The following is a 15,913-nucleotide window of genomic DNA, read 5'->3' as shown; positions in this document are numbered from 1 at the left end:
GATGGTTTGTACGTTGGGTTGTATCCCACTAGGAGCACAGGCGTAGATGAAGTGATACGGTGTTTAGAAGTTCAAGCAACAAATTTTGGGAACCCAGTACGATTGATATCTGATAGATGCGCGGCTTTTACATCGCATATTTTGAAAAAGTATTGCGAGGATCACGACATCGTGCATTTATTGATTACCACCGGAGTACCGCGTGGAAATGGGCAGGTTGAAAGGATTCACAAGATTGTTATTCCAATGCTAGCTAAAATGAGTTTGGATAATCCAGCTTCATGGTATAAATACGTTGGCAAAGTTCAGCAAATCATCAACGATACGGCACCTAGAAGTACTAGGATAGCTCCTTTTAAGATCCTAACCGGTAATGACATGCGTAGATCAGAGGATGTAAGCCTCAAAGAACTACTCGATGATCTTCTAATCGAAGAACTAGAAGAACACAGAAAGAAAATACGAATGGAGGCAGTTGAAAATATAAAACAAATTCAGGAGGAGAACAAGAAGTCAGCTAATCTAAAGAGAAAAGAGGGAAAACGATTCAAAATAAATGATTTGGTTGCTATTAAGCGTACCCAATATGGCGTTGGTCTGAAACTTAAAGGAAAGTATTTAGGACCCTATAAAGTAACGGCAATTAAAAATCATGGAAGACATGAAGTAGAGAAAGTTGGACAGGCGGAAGGGCCTAGTAAGACATCAACTGTATCGGAATATATGAAATTGTGGGGACCGTCATTCGGGTCGAATGTACCGTCAGGAGGGCCGAATGTGAGAAATGGCATTGAGAAAGAGCAATCCATAGTGATAGAAGAGAAGAGACAAACGCGTAGTGGCCGAACGTTCTAGTAGTAGTAGAGAGATCAGGGCATAGGATAATTATATAAGTTGAGAGAGAGCTTATTAAAGAGGCCGTGGATTATTCGCAAAGAGACTGTCAACTGAGTCGCACGTCAAGGTCCATAATTAGTCCAGTGTTATTTCTATAAGTATGTTTAAATTCTAACAATATATTGAACTCGATTGTCATCAAACGATTCAAATATTAATAAATAAATAAATATAGTAACGATCGCTAAATCAACGCTACATACATTATATATGTATATACTAAAAATTTCAGGGTTTGATATTACTACGAAACTGCGTTGTGTTTATTTTTGCTCTCGCTACCGCTCCCGTTTTTGACGAGAGCAGGAGCAGAGTCAAAGGCAAACTACGAAAAATAATAGCTATGCTTTTGACGTTTAAAAAGCTCTAGCAATAGCAATAGCAAAAACTGAGACGAATTTTCATACATAGCCGTAGCTGTAGTTCAAAACATAGAGCGAGATGAGAGCAGATGAAATAGTTTTTTTTTATTGTGCTACCGCTCTCATCATGTTCATTTTTGATAGTACTATGTTAAAATTGATAATTTTGTTTGATAATATTATTGATAAAATTAGTAAGAAATGAAGTAAGTAAGTCGTCTCGCCGACTTGGGTATACCATACACCAGGTGAAACAAATATTTAAAATTTCGAAAACCAAATGTATGTCTATTAAATTGTTTAAACATGCCTCATACCATATGCTATCTCGCTCACTCTACAATCACACGAGCACTCTAGCGCCGCCACTAGCCAACGGCCAATTCTGCCCTTATGGATCGCGTAGCAAAATACGTTCATACGTATATTTTTCATGTTTCTAGTCCGATTTTAATCAAATTTGGTAGTTTGATAGAATTAGATAAGATTAATTAGTCTGCCAAATTTGATGCGATGGTCAAAAAATTGCAAAAATTAAAATACATTTATTCTGCGCGCATAATAAGCCAGTATACATACTAAATTTGGTGACTTTAGCTTGGTTAGTTTTCAAGAAAATCAGTTTTGTTTAATTTGCGGGGGCGGAAATGGGCGTTGCAAAATTTTTAAATAGTCAATATCTGCGCGTGTAATAAGGTAGCTTACATACCAAATTTAATGACGGTAGCTTACACAGTTTTAAAGAACAGGGGCGTGGCAAAAAGTTGGAACAATTTTTTTCTGCGCGCTAACTAAACGAGTATATAAACCAAATTTGATGTCTCTATCTACTATACTTTTTAAGAAAAACAGTTTTTTGTAAATTCTGGGGGCGTAAGCGGGCGTGGCAAAAAATTCCAATGGACTCTATATATTTACATACCACACGAGTCTACATACCAAATTTGGTGGCTCTAGCTCTTATGGTCTCCGAGATCTGCGTGTTCATACAGACGGACGGACGGACGGACGGACGGAAGGACAGACGGACATGGCTAGATCGACTCGGTTGTTGATCCTGATCAAGAATATATATACTTTATGGGGTCGGAGATGCTTCCTTCTGCCTGTTACATACATTTTCGCGTCTTTAATATACCATTTCACCCTATGGGTGTATGGTATAAATAGGAATAGGAACTGTTGGAGGAGACGTCCTCTTTAACTTAAATTTGTATACATTAAACTTTCTTATATTATTTGTTTAAGATTATCGGAATTTCTACCACTGTATTTACATTAACATGTTCTAAAAGCTTCTGTTACATGGCTCATAAAGAGCTTCTAACTCATGAAAACGAAATATAAAAATGACTTCTTTCTGGAATTCGAAGAGGACAAGACTTATTTTTCCTTACTCCACTCCACATGCTATTGAGCATTGGAGTTTTGTACCATCTGCAACTGGGCAGATCAATCAGGAACTTCTAAAATACAATAATAATTTAAGTTTAATTGAGAATAAGTGAAGTAAAGATTTGGGAAAGACTAACTTAAACATCTATACATACATTGTCTTTTGTTATTATAAATAAACCCTTTGAAAGCTTGTAACAAATAGCATGAAGAGTCTAAGTGTTGTTATCTAGTTGCAGGGTACTTACGTATTCAGTAACTTACTAAATATTTACTGTGTCTTAATTAAAATTAACAAATTTTCAATGGTCTTGCTACAACAGAGTAGTTTTTGCAAACCCTGAGGCAAAGGCCTCTGATTGATTGCAATCAAATTATTTGTTCAGTGGATACTGCCGCGGACGAATCAATAAAGAGACGGGACAAATACGAGAATATTTTCCGGGATCGTCAGATGCAAAACCACGTCGAAAAACTGTTTAGCTCATTGAAGAATATTTTTACAGAGGTTATAGGCGAGGTTACTGCAAAAATTGAGGACAATGCAATAAGTACGGAACACACTATACTGATCCCGCTTAAATCTAAATTGAAAAAAATTTGTACTCTTGAATATGACTTTGACAAAAAGTTTAGGGTGATAATGGATCCCAACGAGTGAACGTTTATCCTACACGTTGGTGAGAAGGACATCTTAAATGCTTTGAATGTCGTAAGCTTCCTAAACCAAATTAATGTAGAACCAAAATACGTTGCTACAGTCGCTGATTTAAAACCGAACTTAAATACACACTGCCAAATGGTACTACTATTGTATTTAAAGTCCCAATGCTATAAGATATATATAGTGACAGAATGCGTGTGGTTGGTTGCACAGTTTATTCGCGACTGACTTCTTTTTATCGTTCTTTGAAAGAGTACAATATTACATGTGTCGCATGTTATTGATTCCTTACTTCTAACGGTGTTGCACTTGCTCTACAATGCTTTTAGTACAAGCGGTACAGTAGTTCCTTGACGTACTGTGAATGACCTAATGATATTTCGCTACGAAAAATTTGTTGCCAAGGAAGAAACGCTTGTCCTTCTGTATGCCTAACCCTCTAAGACTACTTTCTAAAGTAAAGGCAGAAGTTAATTCGAATAATTTTTTTTTAGGTAAATAGGGGCTGCTGAGCTTAAATATGAACTCAGAAAAAATATAGAAGCTTTCGTTTACCTGGAAGGTGAGAAAATGTAAATAAGTGCCTCAAGGCACGCTTGGGGCTTTGAGGGTAAAAAAGTAGTTTCCAAATAAATTGAATTTTTTTTTAATTTTTGTTTTATTTTATTTGATTAAATAATTTTTATACCCTTGCAGAGGGTATTATAAAATTGGTCAGATGTTTGTAACGCAAAGAAGGAGACGGTTCTGACCCCATAAGTATATATATTCTTGATCAGCATGAGAAGCTGAGTTGATATAGCCATGTCCGTCCGTTTGCGTTTTACTCAGCCGTCTTAAGAGCTATCGGGCTGAAATTTTTTTTCGGGGTTTTTTATTACCCGGGAAAAATAAAGTATGAAAACCATCAGGATCGGACCACTTTATCATATAGCTCTAGAAGAACTAGAAGAAACATTTTCATAAAAATCGGAGTATGCTATGAAATTTACATATGTGATAATATTGGATATAAAACCCCAGATCCCAAAATTTTAATGTGATCGGATAAATATAACAATATAACAGCAATATAACAATATAACAATATAACACAAGTTACAGTCAATATAATAATCGACTCTGCTCTCAGCTTTGCCGGCAGCGCTGCTTGCTGTCTACTACGTCTTTCGTCATCAACAGAGTACATGCATACACACACAGACGCAACGCTCCATAAAGTGTATATGTATGGGTGCGTTGCTTTGCTTTGGGAATGCGGGAAGAAGAAGAACAAATTATAAACCAAGGACTGCAAGGGTATATAAACTACAGTATAGCCGATGTTAGCTTCTTTGATATTTTTTGCTATAATACTCAGAAAAACAATTTTTGTTGGCCGAGCAGCATAAATGCAGTTTGCATTTTGAGCAAATGCACTGCGTTTGTTAAGTTTTGCAGTGCTTGCAGCTTCTTTTTCCCGTAATGCGATCCAACTCTGGAAAATGATTGAAATGGTCAAACCTCAAGTCCTTTATTGGGTGATTTGATTTTTGGCCTTGTTTGAGTTGTGGCTGCAATGGTCGCCGAGAAATTGGTGACAGCAGAGTCTGTGATGGCGACCGACTTGATCGCGCAGACAAAGATGAAGATGGTGAAGGTAAATTGTTCTTCATGAGTGGACGACCTGGCAAGTTTTTTGACTGGTAGCCCACTAGACCCGCAGCAATAGATTCTCGGAAATTCGGAAGTTCAATGAATTCCTCGCTGCTCATGGTTTCCTTTTGGATTCGTCTATATAGGATGTAGGCATTTGTTGTTGCCATATCTACTAAATGGTAGAAAATTCGGGTTGCAGCATCCTGAGTTTTACTTCTTATATGGTATCGGCCCATAAGCCCATCCATCAGAACCACGCCTTCCATATGAGCGTTATATACCCATATAACTTGTGGGCAGTCAATTTCTGCATTGCGCTTCGACTTTCTGTCGTAACGAGCTGCCTTTGGTGTTCCTCCTTGAGTATTTGAACTTATAAACGGCTTAACGGTCACATAGGTCGATAATAAGCGAACGGCCTTGTTGTCTTTCCACAGTACGTTACTAACCTCCACTCCATATGAGGAACCCACGTACTCAACTGAAAAACCTCTTGGCTTTTCCTTGATGGCACTATCGTTTGGGAGCTTGCAGTTTGGTATCCGATTTACCCGAACCGTTCCCAAACTATAAATCCCTTTTGCCCGAAGGTATACCATCAAATGCTGCGATGTGTAAAAATTGTCAAAATATATTATATGATGTTTGAAACTTTGAACAGTTTTCGTCAAGCGTACAACTATGTTGGCTGACGCACCGATATCAGGGTAACCAGGTAATATCGCATTATCACCTGCGCCCCTATATACTTCAAATCGGTAGGCATATCCAAAAGAATCACATAGGACAAATAATTTCATACCGCACTTGTGTGGTTTATTGGGCATGTATTGCCGCAAATGGTGCTTCATTTTTGTGCAGCACATTTGTTCGTCAACACATAATCGAGCTTGCTTAGGCACGGAGTCAAATCATTCATTCAAAATGTGGATCGTAGCCAGGCTCACCCTTTTTGATTCGCCTCACCCTTTTTGATTCAAATTTGCTACGGGTCATACAGGTTTGTATGGGTGCAAATGCGTTTTGCCGTTTGCGTTTTTCCAAATTAGGGTAGCGATATATAGACATGTAAATTAAAATTCCTATATAGTGATGAATATCTTCCGTTGATAACTGAAACTTAAACTTGGCAATATTGTCCTTTAAGGCTGCGCGCGATGTTTCCTCGACGATCATACTTATAATGTCCGAGTTTAAAAAATAACAAAATAGTTGAAACGGAGTTTTCAGATCAGTTATTTTAGATGGCAACGAAGAGTCGCCTTGAAAAGCAACATTGTTTATGTGCAATTGCATAGATTGCTGTCGCCACATAACTTTACTAGGTTCCTTTATAATTGATTCGATACCTATTCATAAATAAATTAATGAGTTGAATTACAAATCAAAGTAATGATTTGCTTACCAAGCCCATTAAAGCCATAAACGGTAAAGATACAGGTGTTGCTCCTTCAATAACTGGCAATGGTGATCGAGGCCTCTTACGAGTTTTTCGGGAAGGCTCATGGCTCTGCACAGTATTTTCATTGTTTTCAATATTACTGCACTTTAAGGATACAGTAGAGACATTTTCTAATGCAGTGTTAAGTGCCTCTGCCACATCTTCATCCTCGTCGTCACTCGAAATACTCGACATGTCTACATCCGACGGGACTGATTCGAACAACTCCAGCAGTTGTTCATCCGTCAAATCAGACCATTTATAGCGAGCTCTCAAAGCCATTATTCAATCTCTATTAAAAAAATTCAACAATAAATAAAAATCACACACAAATCACACAAGAAGTGCAAGCATTTGTGAAATAGCCGTGGAGCCCCAAGAGTGCATCAAGGCAGTTATCACTTTTACGATGCTACAAAGCAGAACTTTAACATATTCGCACATATTAAACTTTATTTAAATAGTACATTAACTTACCTTTCACGAAAAAAAATATTGAGTTCAATTGGTTGTATAAATTCACTTTTATCAACACAGCAAATAACAATGAGCAGCAGCTGAAATTTTTGCGCGAAGTAACACATGATTCGATAATATGTTTATCAAAAGCACCGATAAAAGTTTCCGAGCGCTTTACAACATTGGCAGTGCTTTTTTGAAGTTATTTTTAAAAGTTCAACAATTTTTAAATTAACTAGAAGCTCTTAGTTATTTGTTTAAAATTAAAAATAAAATACGTGCTTAGAGGCACTCATACGTCCTAGAGGGCTAATATACATGATATATGTATCTGTTTATTTAGTCACTGCTTATGTAAACAGAGCAAAGTCTGTCCGGTGTAGATACAATTTAACCTACCCTGTTACGGGGAAGTATGTGAACATCTGTGAAAATCCTTTTGCCACGAGTCCAGGTTAATAATTTATTTATTTGTAGGTCTAAGCCCAACCTACAGATAATCAATTATGGCTGTTTTTTACAGTCTTTAAAGATGCAATTATCTATGTACATGTATGTACATATATATGATTATATGGCTATAAATACATGAACCCTTCTGCATTATTGGAGCATTAAATATGTAAACGATTTAGACAATGCATACATATACAGCTTTATGTTCGAAATTACGAAGCCGTCGAAAATGACATACTAAATCGATCTTTGACAAACTAAAACTATGCAACAAACATTCTTGCCAGATTGGTCAGAAATTTTTCGCTCGTTGCAAAATTTGTTTAAGTTTAATTAAAAATGTAAAATGTTTTAATACGTAGATCAAGAAAAAAGTACCTAAGTGTAATTGGCGTCGTAAAACGGTGTCACGCCAAAAAACCTAATGAGTTACATACAAAACCCAAAATTTCGATTGGCCCGAAAACTTATGCTGGAGCTTAATTGAAAATTTTAGGTATGCAGTTTATCTAAGATTACCTAGATCTACAACTTCTTTAGAGAAAACACATGTCTAACTATAATATTAAAGATTTTGGAAAGACTGTGCTAAACTATTGACCAGCTGAAAATGAGGCTTTTTGTGCAAAAGGAACTGTAAAAAAACTTTGAAATCTTGCAAGACGCCATTTGCGGGGCATTATATAAATACAACTATCGACAACTACAAACTACCAAAAACATTTTTCCATTAAACTACTTTGGAGTCGAGAAAATCAATATCAAAGTTAAATGTCAAAGAAGCTAACTTCGGCTGAGCCGAAGTTTTTATACCCTTGCAGTCCTTAGCAATAATATTTTTACATGTTCGAAACTCAATTCATCAATGCACAGACAAAATCTTTCTTATATCATATCCACATCTTTTTCTTCTTCTTCCCCATCGCCTTGTATATGCTTGGCATGCATACAAATACAGTTTATGCAGAATTACGTCTGTATGTATGAGTGTGCTCTGCTGCTCTGCTGATTCAAGCCATGACGTAGAAGGCTGCTGGCAGCGCTGGCGGTCGCGTTTGAACAGATCCGAATTATATTGACTGTAACTTGTGTTCTATTTATCCGATCTGATTCCAATTCATGATTCCAATTCCTTCACCTATTTTTTGTATATGACTATTTGGTCCGATCCGGAGCGTTTTCATTATTATACTTTATCTCACCCAGGTTGTAAGTTGATTATAATAGCTCTTCAAAAAAGTGAGTAAAACGCATACGCACGGACGGACGGACGGGCGGATAGACAGACGGGCATGGCTATATCGACTTAGCTTCTAATGCTGATCAAGAATATATATATTTCATGGGATCGGAAACGTCATTTTCTGTGCGTTACAAATATCTGACCAATTTTATAATACCCTCTGCAAGAGTAAATGAAGTAAGTAAGTCGTCTAGCCGACTTAGGTATACCATACACCAGTAAAGCAAATATTTCAACTTTATTAAACAAATGCATTTTCACATGCTTTTTACAAGCATATCTTAGTGTCTCGCTCACTCAATCATACGAGCTCCCTAGCGCTCCACCAGCCAACGGCCAACTCCGGCCTTATGGAAAAACGTTTATATGCATAACTCGACTGTTTTTTGTCCGATTTTGATCAAATTTGGTATTTTGATAGATATTAGTATTAAATTTAAGTGTGCCAAATTCGATTGCATAAGGTAAAAAAAATACGGGAGCTATTCAAGTTTTTCAAATTACGGGGGCGGAAAAGGGCGTGGCAAAATTTTTATACATACAAAATGTGTGCATTTACTAAGCGAATATACATACCAAATATGGTGTCTCTAGCTGGAATAGTTTTTGCGATGAACGCTTTTTTTAAATTGCGGGGGCGGAAAGGGGCGTGGCAAAAATTTGAAATAAACTGGATCACTCTACATACTACACGAGTCTACATACCAAATTTGGTGTCTCTAGCTCTTACAGTCTCCGATATCTAGGTGTTCATACGGACAGACGGACGGTCGGACGGACGGACGGACAGACGGACGGACAGACGGACGGACAGACGGACATGGCTAGATCTACTCGGTTGTTGATCCTGATCAAGAATATAAATACTTTGTGGGGTCAGAGATGCTTCCTTCTGCCTGTTACATACATTTTGGCGACTTTAATATACCATTTCACCCTATGGGTGTATGGTATAAAAAACCAAAACGCGCTAACCTACTGACCACAAGTCTATTCAATTTGATTCTATTGCAAGGTGCCTACAGTAAAACCATCTTCAAAGGGCCCACATGTAGTTGGGAATATTTGATTCTGACAAATTTTGAACTAGTTTTCGAAAAGAGGGTCAACCAGGTGGTAGAGTTGCATAAACATGAATGATCCTGTATTTTTGGTGAGATATTGCACACTAATTAAATCGATAATACAGATTTGGATCCAATATTCAGATATGGAGTTATTTGGAGTTTCGTGAAATTAAAAGGATCATGAATAACATTGGAATAACGAAAAGCTCTACATTTCACTTATAACATCGCAGCAGTATGTTGGGTCTTTTTCGTTGAGTAACAGCCATAATTTTAAATACCATTACACCCTAAGAAATAGCTATTTTTAAATCAATTTTAATAAAATTAGCTTTACACGAACTGACGAACAGACAGGCATAGCTAGATTGACTCGGCTGTTGATTCTGATCATACATGTATGCATATACATTATTCAGTCAGGAAAGCTTTATTATGCCTGTATGTATTTGCCAATTTTAATATATCATTTCATGGTATAAAAATATAGCCGCTATTTATTCGAGTGCGTGTTCAAGTGACAATATTTTTGTGCAGGTTAAATACAAAAATGTGCAGGTAATACATTAAGCAAATAATCATAAAAGAACAAGCGGCATGCAGATTGAATATCGTTGTTGAACGATTTATTTTAGTTTTTGTTATTTGAACATACTACGCTCTCAATTTGAGAAATAATGTAGGACAAGAAATAATTGACAATGTAAAATATTGTTTTATCGTGCATTTTTCTCAGTAACTTAAAAAACTTTCAGGCAATTTATGTAATATTCTTTAAAATAAATCCCGTTTGCAAATTTCTCACATCTAAGAACGATTCAATTAATGTTAAAAATACTGTGTTTTCAATGGACACGCGTGAGAAGCCACCAACTTTTAGGTGTACCCACTATCTTTACTAGTTTAGATAACTGTTATTTGCACTAGCTTAGACAATGTTGGTGCAGGTTCAAAAGATTGAAAGCGGTATAGTTATGACCTGAAGAATCCATTGTCTATAAGCAAGTGACACAGCACAAATGTGGCTTCCCCATGACGTCTTTTAAACCATATTTGTATTTAAATCTCTAAAAAGAATATCTATGTCCGAGCCCGAGGGTCTTCCACTAATACATCAAAATCGGTGATTCGCGTAGCTGAACATCTTCTAGTAAGTTCGATACCACAATTATAGTTCGCATGTGTTTCTTGCACATGTTCAAATCCACTGTAACGGATGTGTTAAAATAGCGATCAATGCAGAGCTGAAAGAGAGGTTATGAAAATAGTTCAGGTGCAGCGGACGCTCATTTCCTTAATACAGAAACATTGCCGGAATCGCGAGCTGTGTAAATCTATTGGTCAATTTACTCAGCAATAGCAATAAAATATCTTGGAATAAAACCAGCTAAATTGGAAAAATTGTTAAGCCAATTTAGGTTAAAGATTATTACTAATGAATGTTATCTTTGCACTATGCATCTTTCGCAAACTCTCGGATATTTCCAATACAACTATCCGACAGGGCGGAGCATTAAAACAGTAGTTCTAACTAGTAAGTCAGAAAAAATGTGACCTCAGAACGGCAGCTACGATGGGCAGTCTAGGGAAGGGCAGACGGACTTTCAATATTTATATAAGTATATTCACATTTGAGCTGAGTCAGTTTTCTAGCGGCCATGGATGCTTCATGTCAAACCTTTAAGCCGTGCAGACCAGGCTCACCAGAGTGCCCTCTCTTTGCGAATGGCAAAGGATAGAAAAAGTTCCTGAAGTAGCACCAAGATAATTAGATAATAATCTAACCTAGCGCAGAAAATATGTCTCTAGCCTAGTGCAGATAAAGGTTGCATCCCAATTGGCGTAGTCGTCGGTATGCGCAACGCTAAACAAAAACTGCTAGAGCCGTAGAGATAGAGCTTTTGTAATTGTCCTTTATTCACCCCAATCTCTTAACCAATCTTACTTTGCTTAATAAGTAGTTTACATACGCATGTCCATATGTTTTTTTTTTTTTTTTGTTTTATTAACTCTCCGGTTAGTTAATAAATGTTACTCTTTAGTAACATTTTTGACTATATTACGAAAATAAGAATTTCCTTTTTATTTCCATGACAATTGTTGTTCAGTAGTTTAAGCGAAATACAATGAACTTCTAATTCTAATCAACAAACATTCACCACAAGTTATTTGCCTCCAAGAAACTCACATTTACAATATACCATTTCCCATACCTGTCCCAATAAATTACCAAATAACAAAAAAGCCAACAACCGATTTGGCGGAGTAGCAATATTGGTTCATAAATCTATACATCACAGTCTGACCAACCTAACTAATATCTTTGAAACCATCGCAGTAGAAATTATATCACAAACAAAAATTAACATTCTGTCAATATAAGTACATAAACAATAACTTTGGAACCCTCACCAACAATCAACTTGTAGACAGATGGCACAATAGCTGGGGATCACCAAAAGACAACAAAAAGGAAGACTTATAGCCAAATTTATCCAGAACTCGAATCTCACGATACTCAACAATGGCTCCCCAACCCACCTCTCAACCCACAACACATTTACCCACATTGACCTATCTCTATGATTCCCCCAACTTACCCCTTACATAACCTGGAAAACCATCGAAGATCTCCACGGAAGTGACCACTTCCCAATCTTAATCTCCATGTATCCTCAACAACCATATACCAACAACCAACTAACCCGCCGCTTCAAAATCAAAGAAGCCAACTGGGAGTTATTTACCAAAAAAACTGAAGAGGCAAACGATCATACACCAGCACAAATATCAATAAAGAAGCCGCAGCGATCAATAAAATAATACTGCAAGCCGCCCACAACAGTATCAAAACCTTGAATAATTTCAAACAAAATAATAAAACAGATAATCTACTCAAATACAAAAGAGCAAATGCACTTTTCAGGAGGGAATTAAAAATGTCAAAAATCAAAGCCATGACAGACTTTACTACCACAATTAACCCTAACATTCCCCCCGACAAAATTTGGGCAAATATTCGAAGACTTTGCGGACTCAATGCACCTAAACCATACACTTCATAACAGACACATCTAACAACTTATTTACAACTGATTCAAAGGCTATATCACAACTATTTGCACTATACTGGTCCGATCAATCTAATGATAAAAACTTTAGCCAAAAATTCATTGCTAACAAGTACGCGAACAAACTAACAAACTACATACCCCACCCATCAGCACAGACAATAGAATCAGATATCACTCAGATAGAACTACTCTCAGCATTACACTCCATCAAAGGAACAACACCTGGCCTTAATAGAATAGCTTACACTATGATTAAAAAAACACCTCAATCCCAGTGAAACAACGAATTGTTAAACTTTTCAACAACATCTTTAATAACAACATCATTCCACAAACATACAAAACAAGTCTATTTATCCCCATATTAAAACGCAAATCTGACAAAACACTGATTTCCAGCCACCGACCAATCTCACTTAACTGTTTCCTAGCCAAAACACTTGAAAAAATAGTAGCAGAACGGCTATGGTGGTTTGTCACCAAGCACAACCTAATACATCCTAACCAATCAGGCTTCAAATACGGCAAATCAGTTTCAGACGTTCTACTACTTGTGGACCACCTGATAACCAAGTCGGTAAGAAGCAAAAAGCACACCTCTATCATTGACTTTGACGTCTCAAAGGCTTTCGACAGAGTTGGCGTGCACACTATAGTAGATCAGCTGGAAATTAGGCCCAAAAATAGTAACCTTTGTCCAAAACTTCATGTCAAACAGGAAAATCAAAATTAAAATCAAAAACACAATAAGCTCCCCATATTCTCTATGCAACGGCATTCCCCAGGGCTCCCCATCGCCTATAACAAACTTTCAAATATCATCCACCTACAGAAAGATATTCAATTTAGCGCATACGCCGATGACTTCTTCCTGATAATCTCCCACAATAAAAAAAAATGCTAACAACAACCTGGACACACTTTTCTGGAACATCCACGAGTGGTGCCTATACTCAGGAGCCCTACTATCCCGGCAAAAGTGCCAACACCTCCACATATGTATGTCGAAAGCAGAACTGTTCTTGCACCATATCGTGCAACAACATCCAAATTCCCACAGTTCCAAGCCTAAAACTCTTAGGACTAACAATAAGCAGCAAATACAAATGGAACTCAAATATCAAAAACATCCAACCAGCGTTAAACAACAAACTGAACGTTATCCAATGCGTAGCAAGCCCGAAATTTAACCGCAACACAATCACACTAATAAATATTACCAAATCAACCCTAATGGGCTATGCTCTTTTTATCTACGTCCCAAATCAACACTCAACAAAGTAAAAAAACCATATTTAATGCTGGCATACGCATATAATTAGGAGCCCTATGCTCTACCCCCATTCATAATTTGCTGTTCGAAACAAACATACCCACAATACAACAAAAAAGAGACTCTCACAATCAAAACCTACAAAACCCTACCACACAGTTCAAACACACCACTACACAAATACTTAAAATCAGGGACCGAAAATAATTATTATTTCCCAAAAAATTTTCCAAAAGTTGAGTCTGCAATGATTTTTATTTTTGAGAAAAAAAAATAAAAATCATTAAATGATTTTTATAATTTTTTTTTGTTTTTATATAAATTACAAATGATTTTTATTTTTTTTTTTTTTTAAACAGTTATGGGTTGAGGGAAAAAATAAAAATCAAAAATAAAAGTTATTTTCGAGTTTTATTTTAAAAATCAATAATAAGAGTTATTTTTGAGTTAAATGGAAAATGTTTCAAAATAAATATTATTATTGATTTTTTTAGATTTATCTTATAACAGTTACGGTCCCTGCTTAAAATATATAAAAGATAGTAACCAAAAAAGAAAAAAACTAACAACTACCTTAGAAAAAATCGCAGTATCATGTAAAGAGCACTGCATCCCTAACGTCCCAATATCCAACAAAACAACCTCCCCCCATGGACTTTCACCCCCTCCCTCATCAACACCACATTACACAAATTTAACGAACCCAACACAAGTCCAAAACACATACAGACAGCTCTTCCTGGAATATAAAAACAAACACAATAGCGACATTTTCCTATACACAGACGGGTCACTGCAAAGTAGCACAGCTTGCTTTGCAATCACCACTGAAAATGAAATTCTAAAAAGAGGCATTTTGCCTCCTTTCTCATCAATCCTTTCAGCCGAAACCATAGCCACTTTACCGGCAATTAACCTAATCGCAAAAAAAAAAAGAAACTTTAGTATCTGCTCTGACTCCCTATCATCTATTAAATCCATTTGCAACATCAACAACAATAATATATACCCTACAACCATCCGAACCATATATAGCAAAACTGCCTCCAGAATTAAACTCCTCCGGAACCCCAGCCATAGCGGCATTAAAGGGAACGAGTTAGCCGACACAGCAGCCAAATCCGCAATTAACATACCCCTACACTCTTCCCGTAACATTAACACCACAGACATAAACAAGTTCCTAAAAAACAAATTAAACCAACAACTCAAACCCAACATAGAGCACTGCAATAGGTTGTATCAACAATTAAACAATAACCTATTACACGCAGCCGACTACCTAAAAAATATCAAACAAAATAGCATCACACGCAACGACCAAACCAAAACTTTAAGACTACGACTAGGACACACAAGGCTTACACTACAACACTACATCACCCCGACAACATACCACCATGCCCAAACTGCCAAACAACAGCTGATCATAACATAAAACACATATTAATAAACTGCCCCGCAACATTACACCAAAGAACACAAATATTTGCAAACACATGTCCCCTACTTATGTTCTCAAATCCGACCCCAGAAAACATTTCTAAAATTATAAAATACTAAATTAAGCAAAATGTAAATAGTTGTATATGTATATATATAGTATATATGTAAAACATTACTAGCAAACTCTACATAAAATCAAGCCGAAGGCCCTCGACCCCAGCGCTTTAATCTTAAGTTAGACTTAATTTCAATTATATCTAGCTTCTTAAATAAATGAATAAATAAACAATGACAAAGATCGTATTTAATTGAATCATGGGTAAATAAGTTGTCTAGAAGGTTTATATCCAAATTTATTCTATTTCCATGTACCTCTAATGAAAACTTTCACTCCATACAGCACGACACATTTTTCTAAATTCCTCCAATTATTTAAATTGAAAAAATCAAAATACAAATTGATAAAGGAGACTTAAACAACATTAGTAGTATTCGATT

General features: G+C 36.4%; 1 protein-coding gene across 1 annotated transcript; it reads right to left on the bottom strand.

Moving 5' to 3' along the window:
- Positions 1-4,745: 4,745 nt before the first annotated feature.
- Positions 4,746-5,722, bottom strand: LOC124460996. The gene is made up of 2 exons (XM_047012587.1): positions 5,654-5,722; positions 4,746-5,561 (listed from the first exon to the last, which is right to left on the bottom strand). Exons 1-2 carry the CDS (start codon positions 5,720-5,722, stop codon positions 4,746-4,748), a joined length of 885 nt encoding a protein of 294 aa, XP_046868543.1.
- Positions 5,723-15,913: the final 10,191 nt, after the last annotated feature.

This window comes from Drosophila willistoni, unplaced genomic scaffold (assembly GCF_018902025.1).
Source record: "Drosophila willistoni isolate 14030-0811.24 unplaced genomic scaffold, UCI_dwil_1.1 Seg169, whole genome shotgun sequence".
Taxonomy (NCBI): domain Eukaryota; kingdom Metazoa; phylum Arthropoda; class Insecta; order Diptera; family Drosophilidae; genus Drosophila; species Drosophila willistoni.
This window is presented reverse-complemented; position numbering and strand designations above follow the sequence as displayed.

Excerpts from the sequence above, each read along its gene's own strand:
- LOC124460996 (XM_047012587.1), bottom strand. The coding sequence starts at position 5,722 with ATGCCTACCGATTTGAAGTATATAGGGGCGCAGGTGATAATGCGATAT. Across the intron at positions 5,562-5,653 it reads ACCTGGTTACCCTGATATCG|CATTTGATGGTATACCTTCG; the intron begins GTGCGTCAGCCA and ends TACACATCGCAG.